At 35.5% G+C, this 25,683-nt stretch overlaps 2 protein-coding genes across 3 annotated transcripts; one reads left to right on the top strand and one right to left on the bottom strand.

Moving 5' to 3' along the window:
• Positions 1-54: 54 nt before the first annotated feature.
• On the top strand, positions 55-21,846 carry camk1db (calcium/calmodulin-dependent protein kinase 1Db). Of its 2 annotated transcripts, XM_084397191.1 has the most exons (12): positions 55-139; positions 1,070-1,224; positions 10,789-10,920; positions 12,055-12,129; positions 14,653-14,791; positions 15,212-15,341; positions 16,636-16,711; positions 16,837-16,949; positions 17,411-17,489; positions 18,282-18,369; positions 18,508-18,658; positions 20,429-21,846. In XM_084397191.1, exons 1-12 carry the CDS (start codon positions 71-73, stop codon positions 20,527-20,529), a joined length of 1,308 nt encoding a protein of 435 aa, XP_084253317.1. In that variant the 5' UTR covers positions 55-70; the 3' UTR covers positions 20,530-21,846. The 2 variants fall into 2 exon arrangements, with proteins under 2 accessions (XP_084253317.1, XP_084253316.1); XM_084397190.1 differs by lacking the exon at positions 55-139 and having other exon boundaries at positions 20,400-21,845.
• Positions 21,830-24,385, bottom strand: ucmab (upper zone of growth plate and cartilage matrix associated b). The gene is made up of 5 exons (XM_084397192.1): positions 24,242-24,385; positions 24,046-24,111; positions 23,870-23,965; positions 22,751-22,849; positions 21,830-22,443 (listed from the first exon to the last, which is right to left on the bottom strand). Exons 1-5 carry the CDS (start codon positions 24,297-24,299, stop codon positions 22,346-22,348), a joined length of 417 nt encoding a protein of 138 aa, XP_084253318.1. The 5' UTR covers positions 24,300-24,385; the 3' UTR covers positions 21,830-22,345.
• Between the last annotated feature and the right edge of the window lie 1,298 nt (positions 24,386-25,683).

The following is a 25,683-nucleotide window of genomic DNA, read 5'->3' as shown; positions in this document are numbered from 1 at the left end:
CGGTCTTTAGGATTCACATTCACCCCTAATCAAACAATTCAAATGAATTACATTGAATGTATTCTGAAAAATGTCCATGTTTCCTTTAGTCCTTCGTGAAGAAATTGTAACATGGAAAAGTTTATTTCAAAAAGCAAAGGTAAGTGATTATTACTGCAACACACACACACACACACACATATATATATATATATATATATATATATAAATATATATATATATATATATATTATTTCATTTTTTTCTTTGCCTCCACATCTTTTATATACTATGTACACATACATAAAATATTAAGTTACAAATATTAATTAAAGCAAGACACTACAAGCAAAACAATATTAAACCATTCTGAACCTGGCTTTAACCAATGTTCAGGTTTCTTTTCTGAAAATGTAAGCAAACTAGTGCATATTTAATTACATAATGTGTTAATGTTATAGTGGAAATATTCACACTAAGAAAAATGGTTCTTTGAAAAAAGTAGATGTTTTTTTTTTTTTTTTTCTCCTTTGGCATTACTACGAAAACCCCTTATTGGAACCTTTATTTTTTCAGTGTAGCTAAATTAAAATGACCTTAATTACCTCTTTTATAGTGTCTTTGTGTCAATAGGGCGTTTTTAGTTAGTAAAGTGTCTTCCTCCTCACTACACTGAGTTTAGATGGCTCATAATGAATGCAGTATTTGCTCTTCATGCAGAAGGTGTACCGTTCCTGACGCAGTCTGTTGTCATCCCTCACACGCGCTCGCCGGTTATTTACCGGGCAACAGTTGCATCATTTATCAACCGGTGCGTTACAACAGCCTTACTTTGCAATTCCTCAAGAATAGGGACTAACGCATTTGCGCGCGCGCGCTACGCGTTCTGTTGGTTGAGCTCGTCGCGCGTTGCGGTGAGTCAGTCAGGATCCGCGGTGAGTTCGCGCGCTGTGCGTCAGTCAGTCCTCGCTCTGTTGACGGTACCGGGCGGCATGGAACGGAATGCAAGAGACGTTTAAATTCTGTCAGACAGTCACAGAGACCGATACCCGCGTCCGGGTCTTTACCTGTGTTTTGTGTTTCCTGTAAGGCTGGAAAGATTGACGCGTTAAAAAGGTTATTCGGAGGCAGCGCTCACCCTGGAAACACCATGGCCAGGGGAAGCGAGGAATCTGGGAATGGATCGTGGAAAAAGCAAGTGGATGACATCAGGAAGATATTCGAGTTGAAGGAAATCCTCGGGACGTGAGTATGAATGATGCTTTGACATTGTGAACGGAGGATTTTGAAATCTGCATATCAGAGAGTCAATGTCCTCCAGTTTTGGTCTTCAAAGTTTGATATGTAAGAATATTCTGATGTTACATACAGGGGATTTACTTTACCATTCCATTAGACATATTTACTGTTTTATAAAGGGTTAAAAAGTGAAAGCTTGTTCTTCTGGCTCAAGAATACATTTATTTTCTTTTATTGTCCCTCGATGTGTAAACTACAGGACACCAATTTGCATAAATGTAAATATATGGTAATAAAAGCTAGTATTTCCATTTATAGGCTATACTTGTATTGTTCAGAAAGGTTTTATTAATAAATTAGAATAGAAAAGCCTTTATTGTCATTATACCATGTACAACGTAAGACTTGAATTTGCTTCCCGTCATTAGTCAACCCTGTTACCATTGTAAATCATTATTAAAATGAAATGTAATTCAGTAAATAAATAAAGTCATGAAATCAATTTTTGGGGGGGAAAAGTACTATTTTATCACTGTCTTACATTTTGTAGGGTTTTTCAGTCAGCCCTGTCACCATGATTTATTAGAAACATCAGCATTCAATTCTTTTTCTAATAAGCTCTTTATAATGACCTTGAAAGCAAGACTAAATGAACTATAAAACTGTCAACCCTGTCACAAAGACAGACGCGAATGCCAATATTTCCTCACAGTTGCACATTCAATCAGATGTAGAATAGGATGTTTTGGTCTGTGTCAGTGCATAATATGCACTTTAAATCCATACTTAACCCACTTGGAATAGCAGGTTATAATGTGCAGACCGCAGTTTTAATATCTCACACCCGGCACCATGGCTTTCTGTTGTCTTTAACAACTGTTTCCAAATTCCTCTTCTGTTGTAGCAGCATTGAAGTACAGGTTCACTGGGTTTTCCCCAGTAATGCCTTGAAATAGCCCAGATGATGTCTGTAAGTCTATTTATATGGTGCGCAGGGACCGAAAACAGGACAGGTATTTTTATGTCCCCTTAGAGAGATTTCACCATTTATGGGGGGGGGTTATTTGTTATTTTAATTAGTCCTGTAATCTGTGATTAGACCCTTAGCTGACACGTTCACCACCATTGTAATTTCTGAAACACTTTTTTCAGAAATCGACTGCAGTATCATAGTGCTGTATCATAGTCTTTTGCCATTCTTGCGTTTTGTTTAGCAAAATGAGTTTTGCGTTGGAACAATGTAGATCTTAAAATCTGAAGATAGAGGGTATAAGGCATATGAGCTTGGTCAGGCCAGATATTTAAATGACTTTTTATTTTATAAAAAAAAAAAATATATATATATATATATAATTCTCTTTTATTTATTTTATTTTATTTTATTTTTATTATTATTATTATTATTTATTAATTTATTTTTCAGTGCCTTTTACAAAGATAATATGTTTATAACGGAGATGAGGTTGGTCAGGTCAGACATAAATAACTCAAATATTTTGTTTTAATTTAATGTGTTTTATTATATTTTGTTCATTTTTATTTTATTATTATTATTATTATTATTTTATTTCATTGCCTTTTTCCAAACAGCTGAAGTGTGTGTATTATATTTAGTACATGTGTGTGTATAAGTCAGCTGAGGTTGGTCAGGTCACCAACGGTGGAGAGATATGTATTACATAAGATTTTAACCATAGCTCACCAAAAGACTCTTACATAAGGATTAACTAGAGGCTTTATTGGAAACAGGCCGATCCCGACCTGTAAATGTTTCATTTGTAAAGAATCTCCAATAGTCCTGCCAGTTACAGTGGTTTTACAGTTCAAAGCGAAGCCTCCATGTGAAACTCTGTTAGATCTCAGCGGTCCATCAGCAGGAATCACAGTGGTGTTTGCACATGTGTGATGATTGTTTTAATCTGACTGTTTGACTGCATGTCGTTCGAGGTTCAGCACTCCGCCCCCAACGCTTTGAACTGTTGACTGTGGATTATATGCAGAAGAAGGGAAAGACTCAGATTATCCTGTATCCAGGCTTTCCTCTCTTTCTGTTTCTCAAGTCTCTCTCTCTCTCGCTCGCTCTTTGCGTGTCCAGATTATGATTGTTTTTATTGTGTTGTTCACACACCATGGCAGAAGAGCTTTTAAATGTTGCGTGGATGATGTCATTTTTTTCATTGTTGCAGTGCCTTGTGCTCTTCTCATTTTAAAGATGATGGTGATGATGATGATGTTATGACCATAATTCATCATCAACAGCATGAATTATACCGAGGATCTTCAAATCTGCTCCTGGAGAGATCCACTTACTGCAGAGTTCAGCTCCAATTTTAGGGGCCGTTTACACGACACCGTTTTCAACTAAAAACTGAAAACGTTTTATGCGTTTTGACCGTTCATTCACACGACAACTGCGTATTAACGCAAGCTTTTGAAATTGGGTTTTTGAAACCGATACAGTTATCTAAAACGACAAAATTGCACATTTGTGAACACGGTGACGTCATGCGTATCATGTGTTCAGTTTATAGGCACGTAGTGTTTCTGAGTGACATCGCCATCTACTGGCCTGGCATGAATAATACAGGGTTTTTAAGTCATTTTCACGGATCTTTGTGAACTGGGATTGTTTTGGCAACACTGTCGTCTGTACATGAAAAACACAAGAGAACATTTTTCTTTTTTTAGAACGATGTTGTGCAAACATACCCTTAATCTAACACACCTGAACCTTCTAATCAACGTATTCAGGATCACTTCAAAATTTGAAGCGGATGTTTCGGAAGTTTTTAGTAGTTTTTATTAACTAAAACCTGAGAACTTTTTATACGTTTTGGCATTCATGTTTTTGGGGGCCTGAAAATGCTACTTTTTGAAAACTGGTTTCAAAGTGCACATATTGAAAACAATATTGTTATCATTTTAGAGTAAACTACAAGAACGCAAATTTGTGTCGCATGTGTGATTTGTGTTTCTTTACATGGTGACATCGCCAACTACTGGCCAGGCAGCTTAATACAGGATTTTTAGTCGTTTTGAACTGGGATCATTTTGACAACGTTGTCATCTGTACGTGAAACTTTTCAAAAACGCTTTTTCAAAACTCTTTTCAGTTTTTATTACATTGTTGAAGGACAGTGGGTCTCCAGTAGTACGGTTGAAGATTCCTGAATTATGGTACCAAAAATTTGGACACACTTTAGTAAAAAAAATTCTCACGATCTTAAAAACATTTTTATGTGAAGTTTATGCATAAATGCATAAAATTTGTTTTGTGTCATTGTATACATTTCTTAAACTAAAATTACATTTGTTATTTAAAAAAAAAATCTTAAATTTTTATTCAATGATTTCTGAAGGATCATGTGACACTGAAGACTGGAGTAATGATGCTGAAAATTCAGCTTTGCATCACAGGAATAAATTATATTTTAAAATATAACAGAATAGTTCTATATTGTCACAATATAATCGTTTTTATTTTATTTATTATTACTGTAGTTTAGATCAAATAAATGCAGCCTTGGTGAGCATGAGAGAATTTGTTCAGAAACATTAGATATCTTACCAAACCACAACTTTTTAAACACTAGTGTGTATATATAATATATATAAAAATAATTCTGTTTAAAGCTGTTGCGATGAACAGGCATAAATCTAGAACATGTTTAATCCAGGTAGGATTATCTTTCTAGGATTTGCCATCCTGAAGATGACATAACAGATTCCATAATACTCCTTACACAATACTCAGCTTTCAAAGGCACCGCACTGAACACAGCATTAAGCATGCTGATATTAGATTCAGTTGTGGATGCACAATGCAGCATTGTCAGAAATAGTATAATGATTCAACCTCCACAATCTCCACCTCCAAACATACTGCAATCTACCTATTGTTCAAACTCCACCTGTACCACTTTTACCATTTCTAAATGAGAAAATACAATCAGTGTAAGTGTTAGTTAATCCGTTAATTTTAGATTAATCCCATCTTAATCCTGTTACCTTCCGAGTGGAGGTGTCAGTTTTCCTGAATTCACCTGAGGTGGTTCAGTATGTCATTGTTAAAATTCTATTTAATTCACATTCAATTGTATAGCGCGTTTCTCAATACATATCGTTTCAAAGCGGCTTTACAGAAAATTCATGAGCCTTTTACGCAATAAGTTGCGCATGAGTTAAATTATCATCTTTGGATGGAAGCACAGAGAGTAACTCTATTTATCATGCAATTTAATCTTTGAAACTTTCCAGACATTTCACATTCACAAACAGCTATATTACACACTACATGAACGGTAATATCTGAAAAGGCTTTTTCAGACTCAAGCTCATATGTGACTACACCCACATTCCATATAATGCATATAGGCTTATGAAACTCTGACATTTGCATGAGAAGTTCAGCTTTACTGCAAAGCATTGAGGTCATGGACCACAGAGTCATGATATATGATCACTAGGTCTTTGTTGACCTCATGCTATGCAAGTTAGGTGTGTAACGGATACACAAATACATGCTTTTCAGAGAATAACTGCATAAGTTAGCTTTGACTCTGGCAAGCTTTGTTGCTAAATGTATTTTACAGGTGCACAACAAGGAACAAAAAGCACATAAAGGTCAGTGGATGTGGGTTAACGGTCATGCTTTCTTGGTGTTTACCTCAAGGTGTGGCACGTGACACTTCCTGCAACTGTGATGTTTCCTCTGTCGGTTGGTGAACTGACATCTGCTTCTCTGTAGATTGATACACTCTCCATCAGTTAGATGGATATTGATCACCTGAATAATGGTTGTACTGTGTATATATATATTTGACATGCTGCTTGTTGAGTTGAATCTCCTGAATTATGGATTTAGATTTTATTTAAAGGTGCAATGTGTAATATTTCTGAGGATCTATTGACAGAAATGCAATATAAGATCCATAACTATGTTTTCAGTGGTGTATAAAGAGCTTACTTAATGAACCGTTATTCATGTTTTTATTACCTTAGAATGAGTCATTTATATCTACATAACCGCGGGCCCCCCCCCCCCCTTCTATGAAGGTCGACATATTGTGACGTCATGTTTCTACCGTAGCCGACAGCAAACAAACAGTGCTACAGAGCGCGTTTCGTCACTAACTCGAATGAGAAGCAGCAGAAAAAGACGCAGAAGAATACTCGGGTTGTCCCTGGAGAAAAACATGCTGTCTGAACAACGCCTCGGACATCGTAACGTTAGCTATTTCCCCTTACCTAGCTGCTTTGATGCTCTTATCTTATACTAACTAGCATGGAAACAAGCTGAAAAGTCAGTGAATAAAAGACTAACACAATGATGAACAAGTAAAAATAACAATCGCAATAACATGTGGTTTTACTGAATAATTAAGTAAATATAATTTAATATAAAATATAATATAAAGAAACCTCATTGCTTGACTTGCCACTCTCTGCTGACTCAGACTCAGACGACGACATCTTCCGATCCTACGTCGGCCACCGTAACTTCTCCTTCGAGTTTGCAAAGGGAGGGATAGGCCGTGAGTGACTGGCTGTTTGCAATTCGCAAATCTCACCACTAGATGCCGCTAAAAATTACACACTGCATCTTTAATTTATTTTGGTTTATATATATATTTTTTGTACTATTTGTTGAATTGAATCACCTGACTTATGAAGTGAAAAAAACATTTGAAGTGGTTCTTACTATTTGAAATGCTCATAAAATGGCCAAGTCAAAATTTTCTTCAATAGTGTATTATTTGATTTGATGCTTTTGTCCCTTTTTAGGCTGTCAAAATTATTATTATTATTTTTTATATATATATTTTTGCTTTGGCCCTTTTGTAGGCTGTCTAAACCACTACTATTTTTATTTATTTTATTTTAGGGTTTTTTTTCCCTTTGTAGGCTGTCTAAACCACTACTATTTTTATTTATTTTAGGTTTTTTTCCCTTTGTAGGCTGTCTAAACCACTACTATTTTTATTTATTTTATTTTAGGTTTTTTTTTCCCTTTGTAGGCTGTCTAAACCACTACTATTTTTATTTATTTTAGGTTTTTTTCCCTTTGTAGGCTGTCTAAACCACTACTATTTTTATTTATTTTATTTTAGGTTTTTTTTTCCCTTTGTAGGCTTTTTAAACCACTACTATTTTTATTTATTTTAGGTTTTTTTCCCTTTGTAGGCTGTCTAAACCACTACTATTTTTATTTATTTTATTTTTTATTTTATGCTTTTATTCCCTTTGTAGGCTGTCTGAACCACTATTATTTTTATTTATTTTATTTTTTATTTATTTTTTATTTTATGCTTTTTTCCCTTTGTAGGCTGTCTGAACCACTACTATTTTTATTTATTTTAGTTTTTTTTCCCTTTGTAGGCTATCTAAACCACTACTATTTTTATTTTTTTTATGTTTTTTTCCCTTTGTAGGCTGTCTGAACCACTACTATTTTTATTTATTTTATTTTTTATTTTATGCTTTTTTTCCCTTTGTAGGCTGTCTGAACCACTATTATTTTTATTTATTTTTTATTTTATGCTTTTTTCCCTTTGTAGGCTGTCTGAACCACTATTATTTTTATTTATTTTATTTTTTATTTATTTTTTATTTTATGCTTTTTTCCCTTTGTAGGCTGTCTGAACCACTACTATTTTTATTTATTTTAGGTTTTTTTCCCTTTGTAGGCTGTCTGAACCACTACTATTTTTATTTATGTTATTTTTTATTTTATGCTTTTTTTCCCTTTGTAGGCTGTCTGAACCACTACTATTTTTATTTTTTATTTTCTATTTATTTTTTATTTTATGCTTTTTTCCCTTTGTAGGCTGTCTGAACCACTACTATTTTTATTTATTTTATTTTTTATTTATTTTTTATTTTATGCTTTTTTCCCTTTGTAGGCTGTCTGAACCACTACTATTTTTATTTATTTTATTTTTTATTTATTTTTTATTTTATGCTTTTTTCCCTTTGTAGGCTGTCTGAACCACTACTATTTTTATTTATTTTAGTTTTTTTTCCCTTTGTAGGCTATCTAAACCACTACTATTTTTATTTTTTTTATGTTTTTTTCCCTTTGTAGGCTGTCTGAACCACTACTATTTTTATTTATTTTATTTTTTATTTTATGCTTTTTTTCCCTTTGTAGGCTGTCTGAACCACTATTATTTTTATTTATTTTTTATTTTATGCTTTTTTCCCTTTGTAGGCTGTCTGAACCACTATTATTTTTATTTATTTTATTTTTTATTTATTTTTTATTTTATGCTTTTTTCCCTTTGTAGGCTGTCTGAACCACTACTATTTTTATTTATTTTAGGTTTTTTTCCCTTTGTAGGCTGTCTGAACCACTACTATTTTTATTTATGTTATTTTTTATTTTATGCTTTTTTTCCCTTTGTAGGCTGTCTGAACCACTACTATTTTTATTTTTTATTTTCTATTTATTTTTTATTTTATGCTTTTTTCCCTTTGTAGGCTGTCTGAACCACTACTATTTTTATTTATTTTATTTTTTATTTATTTTTTATTTTATGCTTTTTTCCCTTTGTAGGCTGTCTGAACCACTACTATTTTTATTTATTTTATTTTTTATTTATTTTTTATTTTATGCTTTTTTCCCTTTGTAGGCTGTCTGAACCACTACTATTTTTATTTATTTTATTTTTTATTTATTTTTTATTTTATGCTTTTTTCCCTTTGTAGGCTGTCTGAACCACTACTATTTTTATTTATTTTATTTTTTATTTTATGCTTTTTTCCCTTTGTAGGCTGTCTGAACCACTACTATTTTTATTTATTTTATTTTTTATTTATTTTTTATTTTATGCTTTTTTCCCTTTGTAGGCTGTCTGAACCACTACTATTTTTATTTATTTTATTTTATTTTTTATTTATTTTTTATTTTATGCTTTTTTCCCTTTGTAGGCTGTCTGAACCACTACTATTTTTATTTATTCATTTATTTTATGCTTTTTTCCCCTTCGTAGTCCTAAATCACTATTTTTTTTAAAAAAAATTACTTTATTTATTATTATTTTTTGCTGTTTGTTGAATCACCTACATTTTTTTTATTTTTTATTTTAGTTTAGTCTTGTTTTTTGTTTGTGCTGCTTGAGTTGAGGTGTTTAGCAGTGTTGATTACTTTCCTAAACTGTCAAATTTGCTATGTTCTGACTTGGCCCAGTAAGCAAGCACCTAGCAACCACTCATAACTCCTTAGTTACGAGCACTCTGACCATCTTTACAACCGCCTATCAACGTTCTGGCAACCATCCATAAAACTCTAGCACCACGTCAGTGACTTTTGCACTGGAAAACACCATTAATGTTTAAAAGGTGTCTGAATTACACGTGATAAATCTGATCTGTTTAATGCACTCTATCCATGCGCACACTGTTGTTTTTCTTCTAGTTTAATCCTTTGAAGAGATGAATGCTGCGCCCACTGCAATCTCACACGCTCATGTGAACACATAGCTTAAAAAGTACTCAACCTGCTGGGCGCTCGGCCAATGAGTCGCTCCATTTCTAGCCTCCTAAAGGGCTTGCGTTTCAATCGCAGATGAGAGTTGAATTTTACAGTTTAAGAAATAGATGACAAATGCTTTGTTTTGGCAAAGCACCAAACCCTATATTTTGATCAAACGATTCAGGAACAGCCTTTTGTTCCAAGCTTTCCGAATTGCCGCAAGTGCTCGTGCCGGTATTCGTAAATTACTGTGTGTGTGTGCTGAAGGATTAGAGCGGATTTTCAGTGACCAATAAAGGCTTAGCTACAAGCCACAATGGCCAACTGATTACACAGTGCATATGATACAACATCCCTGAAGAATCAGAGGAGACGTGAATGCTTTTGAGCATCACATTTATGAAAATGTACAAATATAGTGAAACATTTGAAAGTAGTCCTTACTATTTGACAACCAAGTCAAGTTTTTCTTCAGTATTTTATTTGACGCGTTTGTCCCTGTAGGCTGTCAAAAGTACTACTATATTGTTGTTGTTTTTCTTCATTTTATATTATACTTTGGCCTTTTGTAGCTTGTCACTTCTATTTTTGTTTTATTTTATATTAATTTATTTTATTATTCTGTCCCTTTGTAGGCTGTCTAAAGCAGTGCTATTTTTATTATTGTATCTTATTTTATTATTTTATATTCTGTCCCTTTGCAGTACTAAAGCACTACTATTTTAATTTAATTTAATTTAATTATTTTATTTTTCTGTCCCTTTGTAGTTTGTCTAAAGCACTACTATTTTTTATTTATTTTATATTATATTAATTTATTTATTATTCTGTCCCTTTGTAGGCTGTCTTAAGCAGCGCTATTTGTATAATTTTATTTTAATTTATTTATTTATTTATTTAAAAAAAAAATTTTTTTTTTTTTTTTTTTATTATTATTTTTATTTTATTTATTTTTTCAAACTATTGGACCCCACTATATTTTTTCAAGCACCATATTTTTTCTCTGTCCTCTTTCACTTGAGCTCACTAAAACATTTGTCTCCCAAACATTTCCAGCCACTATTTTATATTTCGCCTCTCTTTTTTGCTTTTTCCAGTGGGGCGTTTTCCGAGGTGGTCCTGGCCCAAGAGAAGGCCACGGGAGACATGTACGCCGTGAAATGCATCCCGAAAAAAGCACTAAGAGGAAAAGAGAGCGGAATAGAAAACGAGATTGCAGTGCTGAGGAAGTAAGTATTCCTAAAAGCCACCAGAAAAGGCTTAAAATAACAAACCCAACACCCATTACATGCTTCACGCAAGTTCCTCTTGCTACTGAGGAAAAAAGCTGCAGTTGAAAGGAAGCTGTTAGTGTGAGTTTGAGCGGGAGATGACTCAGGCTTTGACACGCCCCTCACAGCCTCCTACCTTTACTGACTCCTACCTGTCCTTTTCAAAAGCATCGCAAGAAATGATTCATGTGGCCTCCGCCGCAGACCTCGCTATTCACCGCACGTTGAGGCCGAGCGCAGGTCCGCGGTTGTCATGGTAAAAAGGCGTTCTGGCAAAGGAGGCAAGGCAAAACGCGAGAAACGCTGCAGCTTTGCAGCTGGATTGGAGATGCTGTGCATGGTCAGAATGATTCGAGTGACTGGAATGTAACTATTCGGCAAGGATGCATTCGGTTGATCAAAAGTGACAATAAAGACGTCAGAAAAGATTCCTATAAGATTCCTAAATGCAGGAGTAGGCCTACTTTTAAACTTTGCTCATAAAAAAAAAAAAGATCAGTTTCCACAAAAAAGCATCATATTAGGATGATTTCTGAAGGATTTTATTTTATGCTTTTGTCCATTTGTATTTTATGCCCCTTTGTCAAAAGCAATTTTTTTTAAATCTTATTTTATTTTATTATTATTAAAAAAAAACCATTATTGTACCTTTGTGAGTCCCTTTGTTAAATGCACTATACATTTTATTTTATTTTATTTTACTGTCCCTTTGTGTGTCCCTCTGTCAAAAGCACTACATATTTTATTTTATTTTTTAATTTGATTATTTTATTGTCCCTTTGTCAAAAGATTTGTTTAAATTTTAAATTTTATGATAGTGAATTCAGCTTTGCCATCACAGAAATAAATTATGAATGCATTGCCCTTCAGTTGTTTAGCAACTTACATTTGAGAATCTCTAGAGTTTTTTATTTATTTTCATTGTCTGCATGAACAAAAAAGCTCAAACTATCAGCCCAACTCATATGCTATGGTGTACGGGAGCATGTAATGGGAACCAACATCAGCCATCCAAAACAAAGCCTTCATAATCCACTCAACTGCGCCTCTGGTTCATTGTAATTGACCAAATATTTTGTCTGTTCTTTTCAGGGTCAAGCATGAGAACATTGTGGCTCTAGAAGACATTTACGAGAGCCCCAGTCATTTATATCTTATTATGCAACTGTGAGTAAAATCTCTTCGCTACTTCAATTTGTGCTTAATCAATGCTCTAAGTCTCCAATTCTTTGAAATGGAGCCAAACAATGTGAAGCAAGTTTGCAATGTGGAAAACTTAAAAAACCTAAGAAGTAATCTGTTCTTGCCTATATATGATGTGTGACTGACTGATACATTTCTTTTAATTGCAATCCAAAACATTCTCTTTCTGTCTTTCCAATTCACATTCCAATTCAACATCCTGTGGCGCTTTAAACTCATGACTTGAAAAGGAGCCAATTCTTATTCTGAATGTTGTCCAAGCCTCCTGCTGCTGCTCGAAATCATTTTAGTGATCTGAACAACAGATGATTAACGCAGTCTCAATCTATAGCTTAATGTGAAACATGTTAAACCCATATTTGAGTTTTTATTTTATTTTATTTATTGTATTTTTAAACATACACTACCTTTCAAGTGTTTGGGGTCAGTGAGATGATGTTTTGTTTTTTGTTGTTGAAAGAAATTAATAATTTTATTCAACAAGGATGCATTAAATTGATCAAAAGTAACAGTAAATACATTTATAGTGTTACAAAAGGTTTCTATTTCAAATAGATGCTGTTCTTTTGAACTTTCTATTCATCAAAGAATCCTGAAAAAAACTTTATCATGGTTTCCACAAACAATAATAAGCAGCACAACTGTTTTCAACATTGATGATAATCAGAAATGTTTCTTGAGCAGCAAATCAGCATATTAGACTGATTTCTGAAGGATCATGAAAATTCTGCTTTGCATCACAGGAATAAATTACATTTGAAAAGATATTAAAATAGAAAACAGTTATTTAAATTGTAAGAATTTTACACAATATTACTGCTTTTACTGTATTTTTGATCAAATAAATGTAGCCTTGGCGAGACTTTCAAAAACATTAAAAACTCTTACCAACCCCAAACCTTTAAACAGCAGTGAATAATGTAGGGATGAACCGATATGAACATTTTGGCCGATACCGATAACCGATAATTTTTTGTATTTGAAAGCCGATAACCGAAAAATCTAAATAAATCAGAAATGTTATAGAATTTGGCCTGATTACAAAAACAAAAGTCTCACCATTAAAAGCCATGTCCCAAGCACACAATTACAATGTTCTCATTATAATTATATGTAGTTATATGTAGCCTATATGACAGACTTGCACTTAAACTGTAAATATGTGTTGCACTTAACTGTATTTTGTTACTTAAGTGATTCCAATTATATTCAAGCAATTAAAAAACATCATGGCGAGCAGTGCACATCTAACTGACAGTGGGAAATAATCCATTATTTATCGTCCACATTTTCTTATCGGGTCTATGACGATAACATTAAAAATAAACATATATTAAAGGGCACCTATTATGACTCTTATCACAAGATGTAAAATAAGTCTCTGATGTCCCCAGAGTGTGTATGTGAAGTTTTAGCTCAAAATACCCAACAGATCATTTTTTACAGCATTTTTTTACAGTCATTTTTGGGGGGCTCAGAAAAACGTGCTGTTTTAGTGTGTATCCCTTTAAATGCAAATGAACTGCTGCTGCCGACACAGGGGGCGGAGCCTCACGAGCTCGCGCTCAGAGCCAGGACAATCTCATCTGATAATATCAGAACAGAAACTCTCAGTTGCGGTGTTCATTTCGACTCAGAGTCGGACAATAATGCCCACAGAGCCGAAGAATATATGCTGTATGGAGATAGAACAGGTATAGTTTAGTTTAATTATGGTTATAACTTATTTGTCATCTGCTTTTATCTACTATTAATACAAGCCTGCTGTAGCAGACCCTGTCCGAATGATGACCAAAATATACTGATGAGTTCAGTGAAGTTTATTGTACATCACACAAAAGATGAAGCGTTAGTTTTACTCCAGAGAATCACAGTAAGAGCTGAATAAACACAGTATAAGAAGTGAGCAAAGTCTTATCCATAAACTCTCTCTCTCTCCCTTTCATTATCAACAACATACACAGCGAAGTACACAAAACCAGACATCCCAAGTCTCCCGGAAGTTGCGGGAGTCTCCCGCATGTTGATCGCTGCTCCCTGATGCCCGCAAATTAGTTAAAATCTCCCGGAATCTAGAGCGAGCGAGCAAGAGCGCGCATGCGTAGCGCGCGCACGGCAGAGAGAGGGAGCGAGAGACCTTGCGTGTGTGTGCTAGTGTGCGTGTGTCGACCCAACCAATCAATTGTCAGTGCGGGCGGGCTTTTATCTATACTCCCGAAACGAATTAATCAGAACCGAACCAATTCGGATAAAAAACGGATTTTTATCATTATAGGGTGGTTGTGTACACACACTGCCAACACACATTTATGTTCAAACACCATGTTAAAGTGAATTTTTCATAATAGGTGCCCTTTAAGGGGATACCGATATGGTGGCCGATATATCATGCATCCCTATATATTGTTTATTGTAGACACCTGTATGTAAGTTTGACAGTTCTGAATAACTATAAACATTAAAAAGCAGATTTCTTGTGTTTTTCAGTGTGTCCGGTGGGGAGTTGTTCGATCGGATTGTGGAGAGGGGTTTCTACACGGAGCAGGACGCCAGCGCACTAATCAAACAGGTTCTGGATGCAGTTAACTACCTGCATTCACTGGGGATAGTCCACCGAGACCTGAAGGTGATGATTTCCCTTGACTGATTTCCTTCACACCAAAACAAATCGATATGCATAGACGTACAGTTTCATTATAGTACACAGGGACGGGAAGACTTGAAAGGTCACCGCACTTCAGTGGAAACAAGACGTACAGCGTAAATAACTCTGTGACCTTTTTAACCTAATCACCCTCTCTCTCTCTCTCTCTCTCTCTCTCTCTCTCTCTCTCTCTCTCTCTCTCTCTCTCTCTCTCTCTCTCTCTCTCTCTCTCTCTCTCTCTCTCTCTCTCTCTCTCTCCTCTCTCTCTCTCTCTCTCTCCTCTCTCTCTCTCTCTCTCTCTCTCTCTCTCTCTCTCTCTCTCTCTCTCTCTCTCTCTCTCTCTCTCTCTCTCTCTCTCTCTCTCTCTCTCTCTCTCTCTCTCTCTCTCTCATCTCCTGACAGCCGGAGAATCTGCTCTATTTTAACCCGAATGAAGAATCCAAGATTATGATAAGTGATTTTGGGCTGTCCAAGATGGAGGACGCCACCAATGACATCATGTCCACAGCCTGCGGGACGCCGGGATATGTGGGTAGGGCTGTCAGTCCACTAAATATCAGTGTGAATCTGAATATTAAAAAAATGATGGTAATTTTAACGCCTGTTGATTGGTTAACAATAAGTTCTCTTACTACTGTATGTACAGGGAAAACTGTTTCATGTAATTTTACAGTAGAATTTGAGTTTTTGGAAGTGTAAAAAGTCTTCTTTTAAGTTCCTCCTGCGTGACACTTCTCATTTGATTATTATTATTTTTTTTAATAAGTTTTTTTTTCTTAGTTTTGTTCTTATTTGTTATGTACATTAGGGTTTATGTTACATCTTGTGTTTTTAAATTAATGTTTATTGCATTATTATAGTGTCATATCATATGTTACCATGATGGTGTTTTGTATATGACACCATCTATTAATATTTACCTCAGTGTGTGGAAAAGCTCTTTTTGATGAACTTTGATTCATCATATGATTTTCTCTTTACCTCTTATGTTTTTAAGGTGGTTGTCAGTGTGTTATGAAAATGACTTAGTAAATTGATGTATTAACATCATTAGTTAATAAAAAATGTTTACTGTAAATTTAAATTCAATCTATAAAACTTAAAATGTTACTACCATACATTTTGCAGTAGCACAGTTCTGACAACCACAGCTACCATAAATTTCACAGAATTTTTTTTACAGTGTACTTCCAAAAATAAAATTCCGCCATTATTTACTCACCTTAATTTGTTTCAAATCCATATGCTGTTGTTTTCCATATTCATACTTTTCATATCCATTTTTTCTCGTGAAATACAAAGAAGACATTTTGAACAATATCGATGCAAATTGTACATAGTGATGGTCTGTCGAATCCAAAAAAAAGTCAACAAAAAAAAACACACAATAAAAGTGGTAAAAAAACAGCACATTAGAAAACATACAGTTTTGGAATTACATGACAGTGAGTAAATGATGATCAAATTTGGTTTTGGGAGAACTATCGTTTAAAAACTTTTTTATTAGTGCTGTCAAATCGATTAATCGTGATTCATCACATCTAACAAAAGTTTTTGTTTATATAATATATGTGTGTATGTATATGTTATTAAATTTATACTGTATATATAGTATATACTATATGTGTTTGTGTGTATATATATATATATATATATATATATATATATATATATATATATACATACACATATACGCACACATATATTATATAAACAGAAACGTTTATGTTAGATGTGATTAATCGCGATTAATCGATTTGACAGCACAAATTTTTAGTAAATGTATCATTTCATTCACTTTCTCTGTTGTTTAATATGTTCAATAGCTCCAGAGGTATTAGCACAGAAGCCTTACAGCAAAGCCGTGGACTGCTGGTCTATCGGAGTTATTGCTTACATCTTGTGAGTAGTTTTTTTCCCCCATATGAAATGTACTGCTGCTTTCCCAACCATTGCTACATTCATTCTTTTAAAAAGAGGTCTTTAGGTTAAAACACTGACCACTTTTGAATCCTCTGCCTCCTCAGGTTGTGTGGATACCCTCCGTTTTACGACGAGAATGACTCCAAACTGTTCGAGCAAATACTGAGGGCAGAATACGAGTTTGATTCCCCGTACTGGGACGACATTTCTGATTCGGGTAAGTGTGAATTAGATCATGTATTATAGTTAATGACATAAACTCTTTATATATCAGGTTCAAGCTTTTGTTGTGTTCTTAGAATGGGAGAAAATGACACCCTTCTTCACCTCCTTTTGTCTCTTCCACCCACTGAAACACGCTATCATTGAGTAAGACTTGAGTTACTTGTGTTTACTTGTCACTGACAGTCACGACTTCATTTTTTTTCCCATGAGCAACACTTTAATATAGGTTTTTCGAAAGTAATACAGGTATTGCAGCCAGATATAAGTCAGCAGTTGAAAAGCATTATCTGGCGCTAGGCGATTCAGCTTCGTTTGAAAATAACAAGTCGACACCCACAGCACAAGCTGTTCCCTGGTGTCTGGGGAAGTGTAGGAGGGTGTCATCTTTTCACAATTAGAACTGCGCCCTTGTGTTCCTGATTCAGGGAGTTTTTTTCTTGTGTTGTTTTATAGCTAAAGACTTCATTAGTAACCTGATGCAGAAAGATCCAGAAAAGAGGTTAACTTGTGATGAGGCTCTTCTGCATCCATGGTGAGCGACCAGGATTGTGTTCACTGCCGTTCTGATGTTATATTAGTTGCTGCAGGTTTAAGATAACACACAGTCTATCAATAACATGAAGCATATTTCCCTGCCTTCGTAATGCCCAATAATGTGTTCAATTTTTTACTTTTAAGTTTGAAATTCGCATTAATCTCAATACAATCAGAAGAAAATTTACACCATGATGTAAATATAATACATATAATGCATTACAGTAATGAGAACTGGGGAAAATATGCTTAATTGTCATGAAAATAATGTCACAATGCAAAAACATGTAATAATAATATAATAGTATAGGCTTTTATGATTTTTCTATATACCGGTATGTGTATGTGTATATATATATATATATATATATATATATATATATATACATTTATTTGATATTGTAATAATATTTCAATATTACTGTTTTTACTGTATTTTAGATCAAATAAATGCAGCATGAGAGACTTGTTTCAAAAACATAAAAAATGACAAACCCCAAACCTTTGAATTGCAGTGTATATATTTTATTACATATATCATATTATATTATATTAGCCTATATTATACAAAGTTCAAATGAAGTCTTTGATTAATATCAACACAACGCTACCTTGCTTGCAGTAATCGTAACCGTAACTACATTCACCTTTGGATGTTATTGAGCACAAATCTTTGTTTTTACATTATATAGTTATGTTTATACACACATATGGTCACATATAATAAGACTCTGCCCCCTCATGGATGCCAGATGATACTGCAAGAAGTCCAACTCTCCTCTGATTTCAGGATAGCTGGTGATACCGCGCTCTGTAAGAACATCCACGAATCAGTCAGCCGACAGATGAAGAAAAACTTTGCGAAAGCAAAATGGCGAGTAAGTGACCACGTCCTTTCCACGGAATTTTTCTTTCCCCCTTTGGAATCATTAATTGAAAAACCTGTATTGATTGACCAGTATTTTATTTAACATGTGATTTAAATGTGTGTTCTCTGAACTCTTCTCTCCTCACAGCAAGCGTTTAATGCCACTGCAGTGATCCGACATATGAGGCGTCTTCAGCTTGGCAGCAGTATGGATTCCTCTCAACACAGGAAGCAGAATCCAACATCAATGCCAGGGAAGAGTCAGTCTGTTGATGTGTCTTCGGTCCACCGCAACGACTGTAAGTTGTTACCACAGTGCTTTAAGGCCCCGATATACTCAAAGCAAAATTCTTTTCATTCTTCGCTTAAGGGTAAAAAGAAGTCCGAAATAGCCTTGCAGCGATATACTGTTAGCGAACATCAGACTCCGCCCACACATTTAGATGTGAATATGTGCTGAGCGCTTTCCTCTCAATAACAAAATAAACACACAACAAAAATGCCAGTGGTGCGAAAACAGCATCATATCGATTTGGATGTTTGCAAGAGCTCTGCAATTTGGCACTCCAATCAAGTCACGACTATTTAAATAGCAATTTATACAATAGATTGCTTGAAAGCAAGCAGCTTTTACAGTATTAAACATGAAAAGTCACTTTTAAATTAGAATTACAACTTATATTTCTATTACTATAAAGCAGCTCTCCAGTGTTTTCATGTTTTTATGCGTCTGGCCTCGACGGACTGAACAGAAGAAATTAACCAGAGAAGATCCACGCCAAAGAAGGCGGAGCCTCAGAGCCACGCCTACCTATTACTTAATCGCCACGGACCAATGGTAGTTTGAAGGTGTTTACCAACCGGAGCGAACTTTATTGAGATATTTGCTTTGACAAGCTGTTTTGAACTCAAAACTACCTTTGTTTTGGCCAAAAATTTGGCCTTTGTTCAAAATTACGTCAACTTATCGGCTTTATCGCTAGATTTATCGCCTTTTCATACCTGCGACTTCTGGTTAACATGTAGTTTGACACTATATCATACTTGTTCCATTGTCTGACAGGAAATATGTAAACGAGAACAGCTTTATTTGACATCCAGCTATATATTACACTGCCCGGCCAAAAAAAAAAAGTCACTGTTCGAATTTGGCAAATGTTTAAGAGTCTATGATTGGACCATTATTGCAGTGATTATGATGTTTCTAGCATGTTATATGTTTGGCAACAGTTCTTCAAACCATAATTGATGGAGTGTGTAGCTTTTCATTTCATAAACAACCATGTAGGAAGACACATCATGATCATATTCCAGGACGACAATGTCAAGAGTCATCAGGCTCAAACTGTGAAAGAATGGTTGTGAGGATCATGAAGAATCATTTTCACACATGAATCGTCTCCTCTGAGTCCAGATCTTAATTCACTGAAAGTCTTTGGGATGTGCTGGAGGAGACTTTACAGAGTGCTGGACTCTTGCATTGTCAATACAAGATCTTGACCAAAAATGGATGCACCTCTTGATGGAAATAAATGTTGTGATGTTATTTCCATCAAGAGGTGCATGCTTTTTGTTCAAGATCTTTGTCATCCTGAAATATGGCCATGTTGTGTCTTCCTACATGGATGTTTAAGAAATCAAAAGCTACACTCTCCATCAATTAGGGTTAGAAGAAACATATATACATGCTAGAAACATAATCACTGCAATAATTATCCAATCATAGGCTCTTAAGGATTTGCCTATTTAAATCCAAACAGCGTATTTTTTGGCGGGCAGTGTATATTAAAATACAGTATGTGAGAAAACAAATGACAATTGGCGCATGACGCCATCTAGCTACTTGTTGCGACTTTCCATTGAAAATCATTGGCAACACTGGACGTCACACCAGTTCGTTCTTCGATTTTGCTTGAAGTATATCTGGGCCTTTATATTTCTTGAGCTGAAACTCACAATAGTTGTTTTTGACTCGACATATAAAAGTTGCTCATCACCAGTGATGTGTTTTGTGTTGTATTATGTCGTGTTGTCAAACAGCCCTTGAAGAGGGTGTTATCTTTGTCTAGGTTCGTCCGTGCAAGCGGCAAACTCTTCCTCGAAGACGGGAACGCCCGAGCGGAAAGCGCGGGCATCCACGGTCACCACCATCATCACCGGCTCAAAATGACATCACTTCTTGTGAGACCGCTGACTTGACTATTGCACTTTGTGGAAAATCGTGTTTTCTTCTATTTAACGGTAACTTCCATTGTCCACAGTCGAACACGTTTTCCTCTCTGGAAAGCCAATGGCGCGCTATACCTTGAGACTGTCTCAAAAAGAGCGGCCTGTGTATTTAAGGTGACTGTTTTACCGAGTAAAGCTCATGACTTGAACGTTAATGTGGCTGTTGAATGGAGATTACGAACCTCGAGTTGAAGCACATCTGCTTTGGGTCGTAATAGTTCTTAGAAGTTGTGCAGATAAAACAGTTTTCATTCATTAAACAGTTGTTGTAACTTTTTGCTGCTGTGTTTCAACCCGCTGCTGTTTTGAAGGACCAAACGATAAAGGATGTGAGATTTACAGAATGTCTAGAGAAGCTGATGTAGTTAATAGAGGCTTTAAACCAATAGCCACAATTATTGCCATCCAGTATGTATAATCTTGAAAATCGGTTCTGGATGCATGTATGGTGCAAGTGAATGAAGGGTATTAATATGTATTAAAAAAAATGGAAATGTGCAGTTTAATGGTTTTATCAACACTTTGTTAATATCAAGAAAAGATTCTGAAGTGATGTGTGTGTCTGTCAGTTTTTTTGAAGGTATGAAATGGTGGTAATAAGCACTTTTTAAAGAGTTTTTTGTGTATGTTTTGGATTTATTTTGTAAGCTTTGCTTTTTTTTAATGACTTTTTGGCATTTACAGTATAATTTTGTCCACACTTTATATTGCAGTGATTGTCACGTAGTAATATTTTGTGGAAATTGAAGTATTTGTTGTTATTACCACTTAAATGATTATTAATTGTAATATAGCCACTGTAATGTAAGCTGTTGTCATAATTTTATTCTTTTAATTGTGACTAAGCCTGAGGAAACTGAAGAACGCTTGACCCACAATGTGTTTGTTTTGTCTCAGATCTATATGAAAACTACCAGCTTCAGTCACTGACATTTGTATTTGCTGATCTTGTGTTTCAGTGGAGCGAAAATGCCTAAAATTTCACACACCGTCCAAAGCTGTTTTGATATGATGTGCCCACTGATATATGACCGTGAGAGATTCAAACAGTTTCTGCTCTGAATCTTGCATGTCAGCATGGTCTTCATACCAGCCCTCTGAATTTAGCAGCTACATGCTGGTTCTTTCATTCAGGTCGCAGAAATGATGTAAGCAGTGTTTTCACTTCAGTAGATTTGTTCTGTGATGAGTGTTTTTGGTGTATGAGTGTGTGGTGATTTGATTTCAATTTTCCATTAAATGCAAAGTTAAAACAGTTTTATTGTTGTTCAGACTTATTTGGATAGCTTTTATTCTACCAAAATGAACGGTTACAAAGATTTAAGCCTACAACATCTTGCTCAGACTGCAAATATTTATGTAATTATACACTTTACATTATCCCAGCACAAATGAATAAAATCTGGATACTTTTAAATTAAGAAGTTATAAAAAAATTTCCTATAGCTAACTTGTGCAAAGAATTTTGTCATGCGGGGGAAATGTACCATTTAAACTAGCCATAAAAAATAAAACAAAAACTGGCGAGTTATTAGTCGTACAGTTAAGGGTTATGAATAGCCTGCATAGGAATACATACATCTTTGTAAATAACTATAATACATGATAAAATACGTCGCATACATGCATGAATCTTTCGCGCTATAGTGTAGCCTACGTGTTTATGGCACGCGTTGTGCCAAAAAGCCTTTACAGAAATATGATGTAAAGTAGTACTGTAAAGCTCTCCACCCGTATCCCTGTAGTTATCCACGGTTTCAGTTCGTGTGTCGGTTGTACTCGTAAGATGGGTCGAGGCCGTCGTGGTGAAACTCTCTCCACTGCTCTGTCTGCGCTCTGGTGCGCTCGTCTTGCTCTGGACGAGAGTAAAAACGAAGGAATGTTAACTTTGACTGTGTGTTCATTCAGGTGATTATATAAGCTTAAAGTACCAAATTTGAGTAACCGTGACAATTCCGATAGCACTAGAAATTATTAGTGAGTAAATATAATTAAAAATAAATTGTCAAAAATTGATTTTTAGATTTGGTAAATCTGTTTTGTAAAACACAAGGTTCATCTGAGTTCATGTTGTTTGCATCAGTGTTGAATCAACGCTATTGTCTGATCCAATATGGCCGCCAGGTGAGTGATTTGATCTGACTTTTTTTTTTTTTACTCACCGTCATCCTCTTCCTCAGCGTGATTCTCAAACTGATTCCTCTGTTCCTCATGATACTCCCTCCTTCTCTCATCCGCGGCCAGCCTCTGTCTCTGTTCAGCTAATAAGACAACAACATGAGAGAGGAAGAAAGAGAGAATGAAATAAAAACAGAAATATGCTCAGACATTAAGAAATAGCCTGAGGTATGATGTTCACAAATGATCAAACTTAACACAGTAAACTATGAAAAACCCAGTTCAGCCACATACGAAAGTAAATCATGCTTTGGTAAATCACAATTATAGTCATAATTTCGATTTTAAATATGTCATATGATTTATGGAAATGGGCTTCCATAGACAGACCAGTTTTCTATTATTATAACATATTCTAACTACAATTATGCAAATGCTTTTGGTTGGATTTCATTGTATTGCACAATAGTATCATCTGATTTAGTGTGGCAGGCAGCACCACCGAGTTATACCATAACCACACATACCAATTAATTCCACTTGGGATGTTCCAACCTCTTGTCCTTACCTCACTTTCTGAATACATAGTAATGATTTCCCACAAGTCAGTCAAACATAGTTTTTGGTGAGCCCATAACCATGAACAAACACAGACCAGGTCAAAGCCAAATAAAAGCATGAAAAAGCAGCAGAGCCCCTCCTCCGTTGGCAGGAGCTGAAGACTGAAAGCTGGTTTCTCCAGCCTGCCCTGTGGTTCCTGCTATTTGCTGTGGTTTTCCGTCCTTGCATTCCTCAGCTGGCTCAAAACGCAGCACCTGTGTGGCCAGTGCAAGCAGCTACTAAAAGGGCTCTTTATTACTGTTTAACAATAGCAAGCCTGACTAAAAGGTTCTAGAAGCCACAACAGTGATGTGATTGATGCTCATTCACTTTACAAGACTTCAGATTGTGATTTTTTTTATACACTATTGTTCAAAGGTTTGCGGTCAGTCATTTATTTGAAATATATATCTTTTGTAACATTACAAATCTTTACTGTCACTTTTGATCAATTGAATGCATCTTTGCAGTATGTATATGTGTATAAAATATATATTTTCCATTGTAGTTGACAGCTGCTCAAGGGGTTGCAAGAGTTTTCAAATAAGCACAAATAGCCTCACCGTTTATCTCATCCTGAGTTTTCACAGACCTCCTGCCTCGCCGTTTAAAAAAGCTGGAGGCATCTGACTCTGGCATGAAGATCATCCTCAGTGCACCTTCAGTGAAGAAGAACATTGATGAGGGGGAAGAACTCGTTGGAAAGATCTATGGAAACATTGTGGGTTTTTTTGGTCACCTTGAGGATTGGCTGCCTTTGCATCCCTCCTATCTGACACAGCGGCGCTGTCGGCTCCGTGGAACACTGTAACAAAGGGGAAATGATTGAGGTAAGTCCAAAAGATTTGCCACCCTTTCCAGGTACTGTTGAACCTGTGGTTCCCCACATTAGTAAATCAACACTTCCCTTGGTCAACCACAGTCCGGTTACTCACAGGTGATGGCGAACAGAACAACGAGACAGGTGAGAAGAGCAGGTTGCGTCCAGGACATTTTGAAGTTTAGCTGAGCAAGAACAAAGTAAAAGCTGCTGATGTTCTCAGGGACGTCTTGCCTGAGATTGGGCTTGTGGTCATGGGAGCAGTGAATGGAATTTGACCAGGAGGGTGAAAGAGGGGTGGAGCCTTGGGAATGTGTTGATTTTGGGGTGAGGGGTGGCACCGGAAAGGGACGTTGGCAGGGATCAAGCTCTGCGGGATCTTGCTTGAAGTGATCAAATGACATGGGAATGGTGCAGTCTTTTTTTTTTAGCAAGGCATTTCTGCATTGGGAATTTATTAATAACACTGCATTGTAAAGGAATGTTCCAGATTTGATACAAGTTAAGCTTAATCGACAGCATTACGATGGATAATGTTTTCAAAACACTTACTCGCGTGCAATAGCGAGTAGGTGTTGATACTTTTTCCTATGCAATGACGTTAGCCAATCATAAAAGGGACCATTTACTGACAAGCCTTAAGGAGCCGCCCCTAAAAAATTGATCATTTCAGAATGAGAGTTGAAAGTAATCATTTTTCCAAATTTATATTTATTTTTTGCACATAAAACTGTATTCAAATTGTAGGCTAAGTGTTTATTATTATTATTTTTTAGCAATACCATGACCCTTCAACCATACCATGACCCTTTTAACAAAATATTTAATAGAAAAGGTTTGTAAGTGATTTTTCACACTAAAATCATGTTAACACATATTGTTTGGTTTTGTGGCTGTGGTATTGAAACAAATAATCAGCCTCATTCACTTCCATTGTATGTGCCTGACTATCAGCTGGTTTGCTTTAAAGTCCCCCTGTAGTCAATCATTTGATCCCTTAAAAAACTCATCTTTGATCACCAAAATGACATTTGACATTGACATTGTATGTAACTCTACACCCTTGCCTCATTTAGTATATGTGGTTCTATGAATATGCAAATTAGCCCCGCCTCCACTCACTCACTCCAGCTCAGAGATCCACTTGTTGACGATCACACGTTGATCTGATTGGTTACAAGGTAGTTTGTGACATCAGAAACACCAGCGATTTCAAACCGCGTTTTTGATACTGTCTTTGGTTCACCGCAGTTTTAAGGAGAAAAGACTCAGCATGATGTTGACATGAATTTGCACATGGTTTATCTTAAAGCACATAGACATATAAACAACATTAAAAGCTTGATTTTCACCACAGGGGGACTTTAAAGAAAAGAACGGACAATACGAAATTAATTATTTTAGTAATTAACATGCCACATATTCTGCCGACATCAGGACATGTTTCTGCCCCTTAGAGTACCAAAATATGGAGAGTGTTTTGCACCTGAGGGGTGTGATCGACACAAGGGGCTCCTCTCGTGCCTCAGGCCCCAGGCGGGAGGAATGTCTGCGGTT

This window comes from Rutilus rutilus, assembly GCF_951802725.1.
Source record: "Rutilus rutilus genome assembly, chromosome: 23".
Lineage (NCBI taxonomy): Eukaryota > Metazoa > Chordata > Actinopteri > Cypriniformes > Leuciscidae > Rutilus > Rutilus rutilus.
Note: the sequence above shows the minus strand (reverse complement) of the source record. Positions and strands in the feature narration are given on the sequence as shown.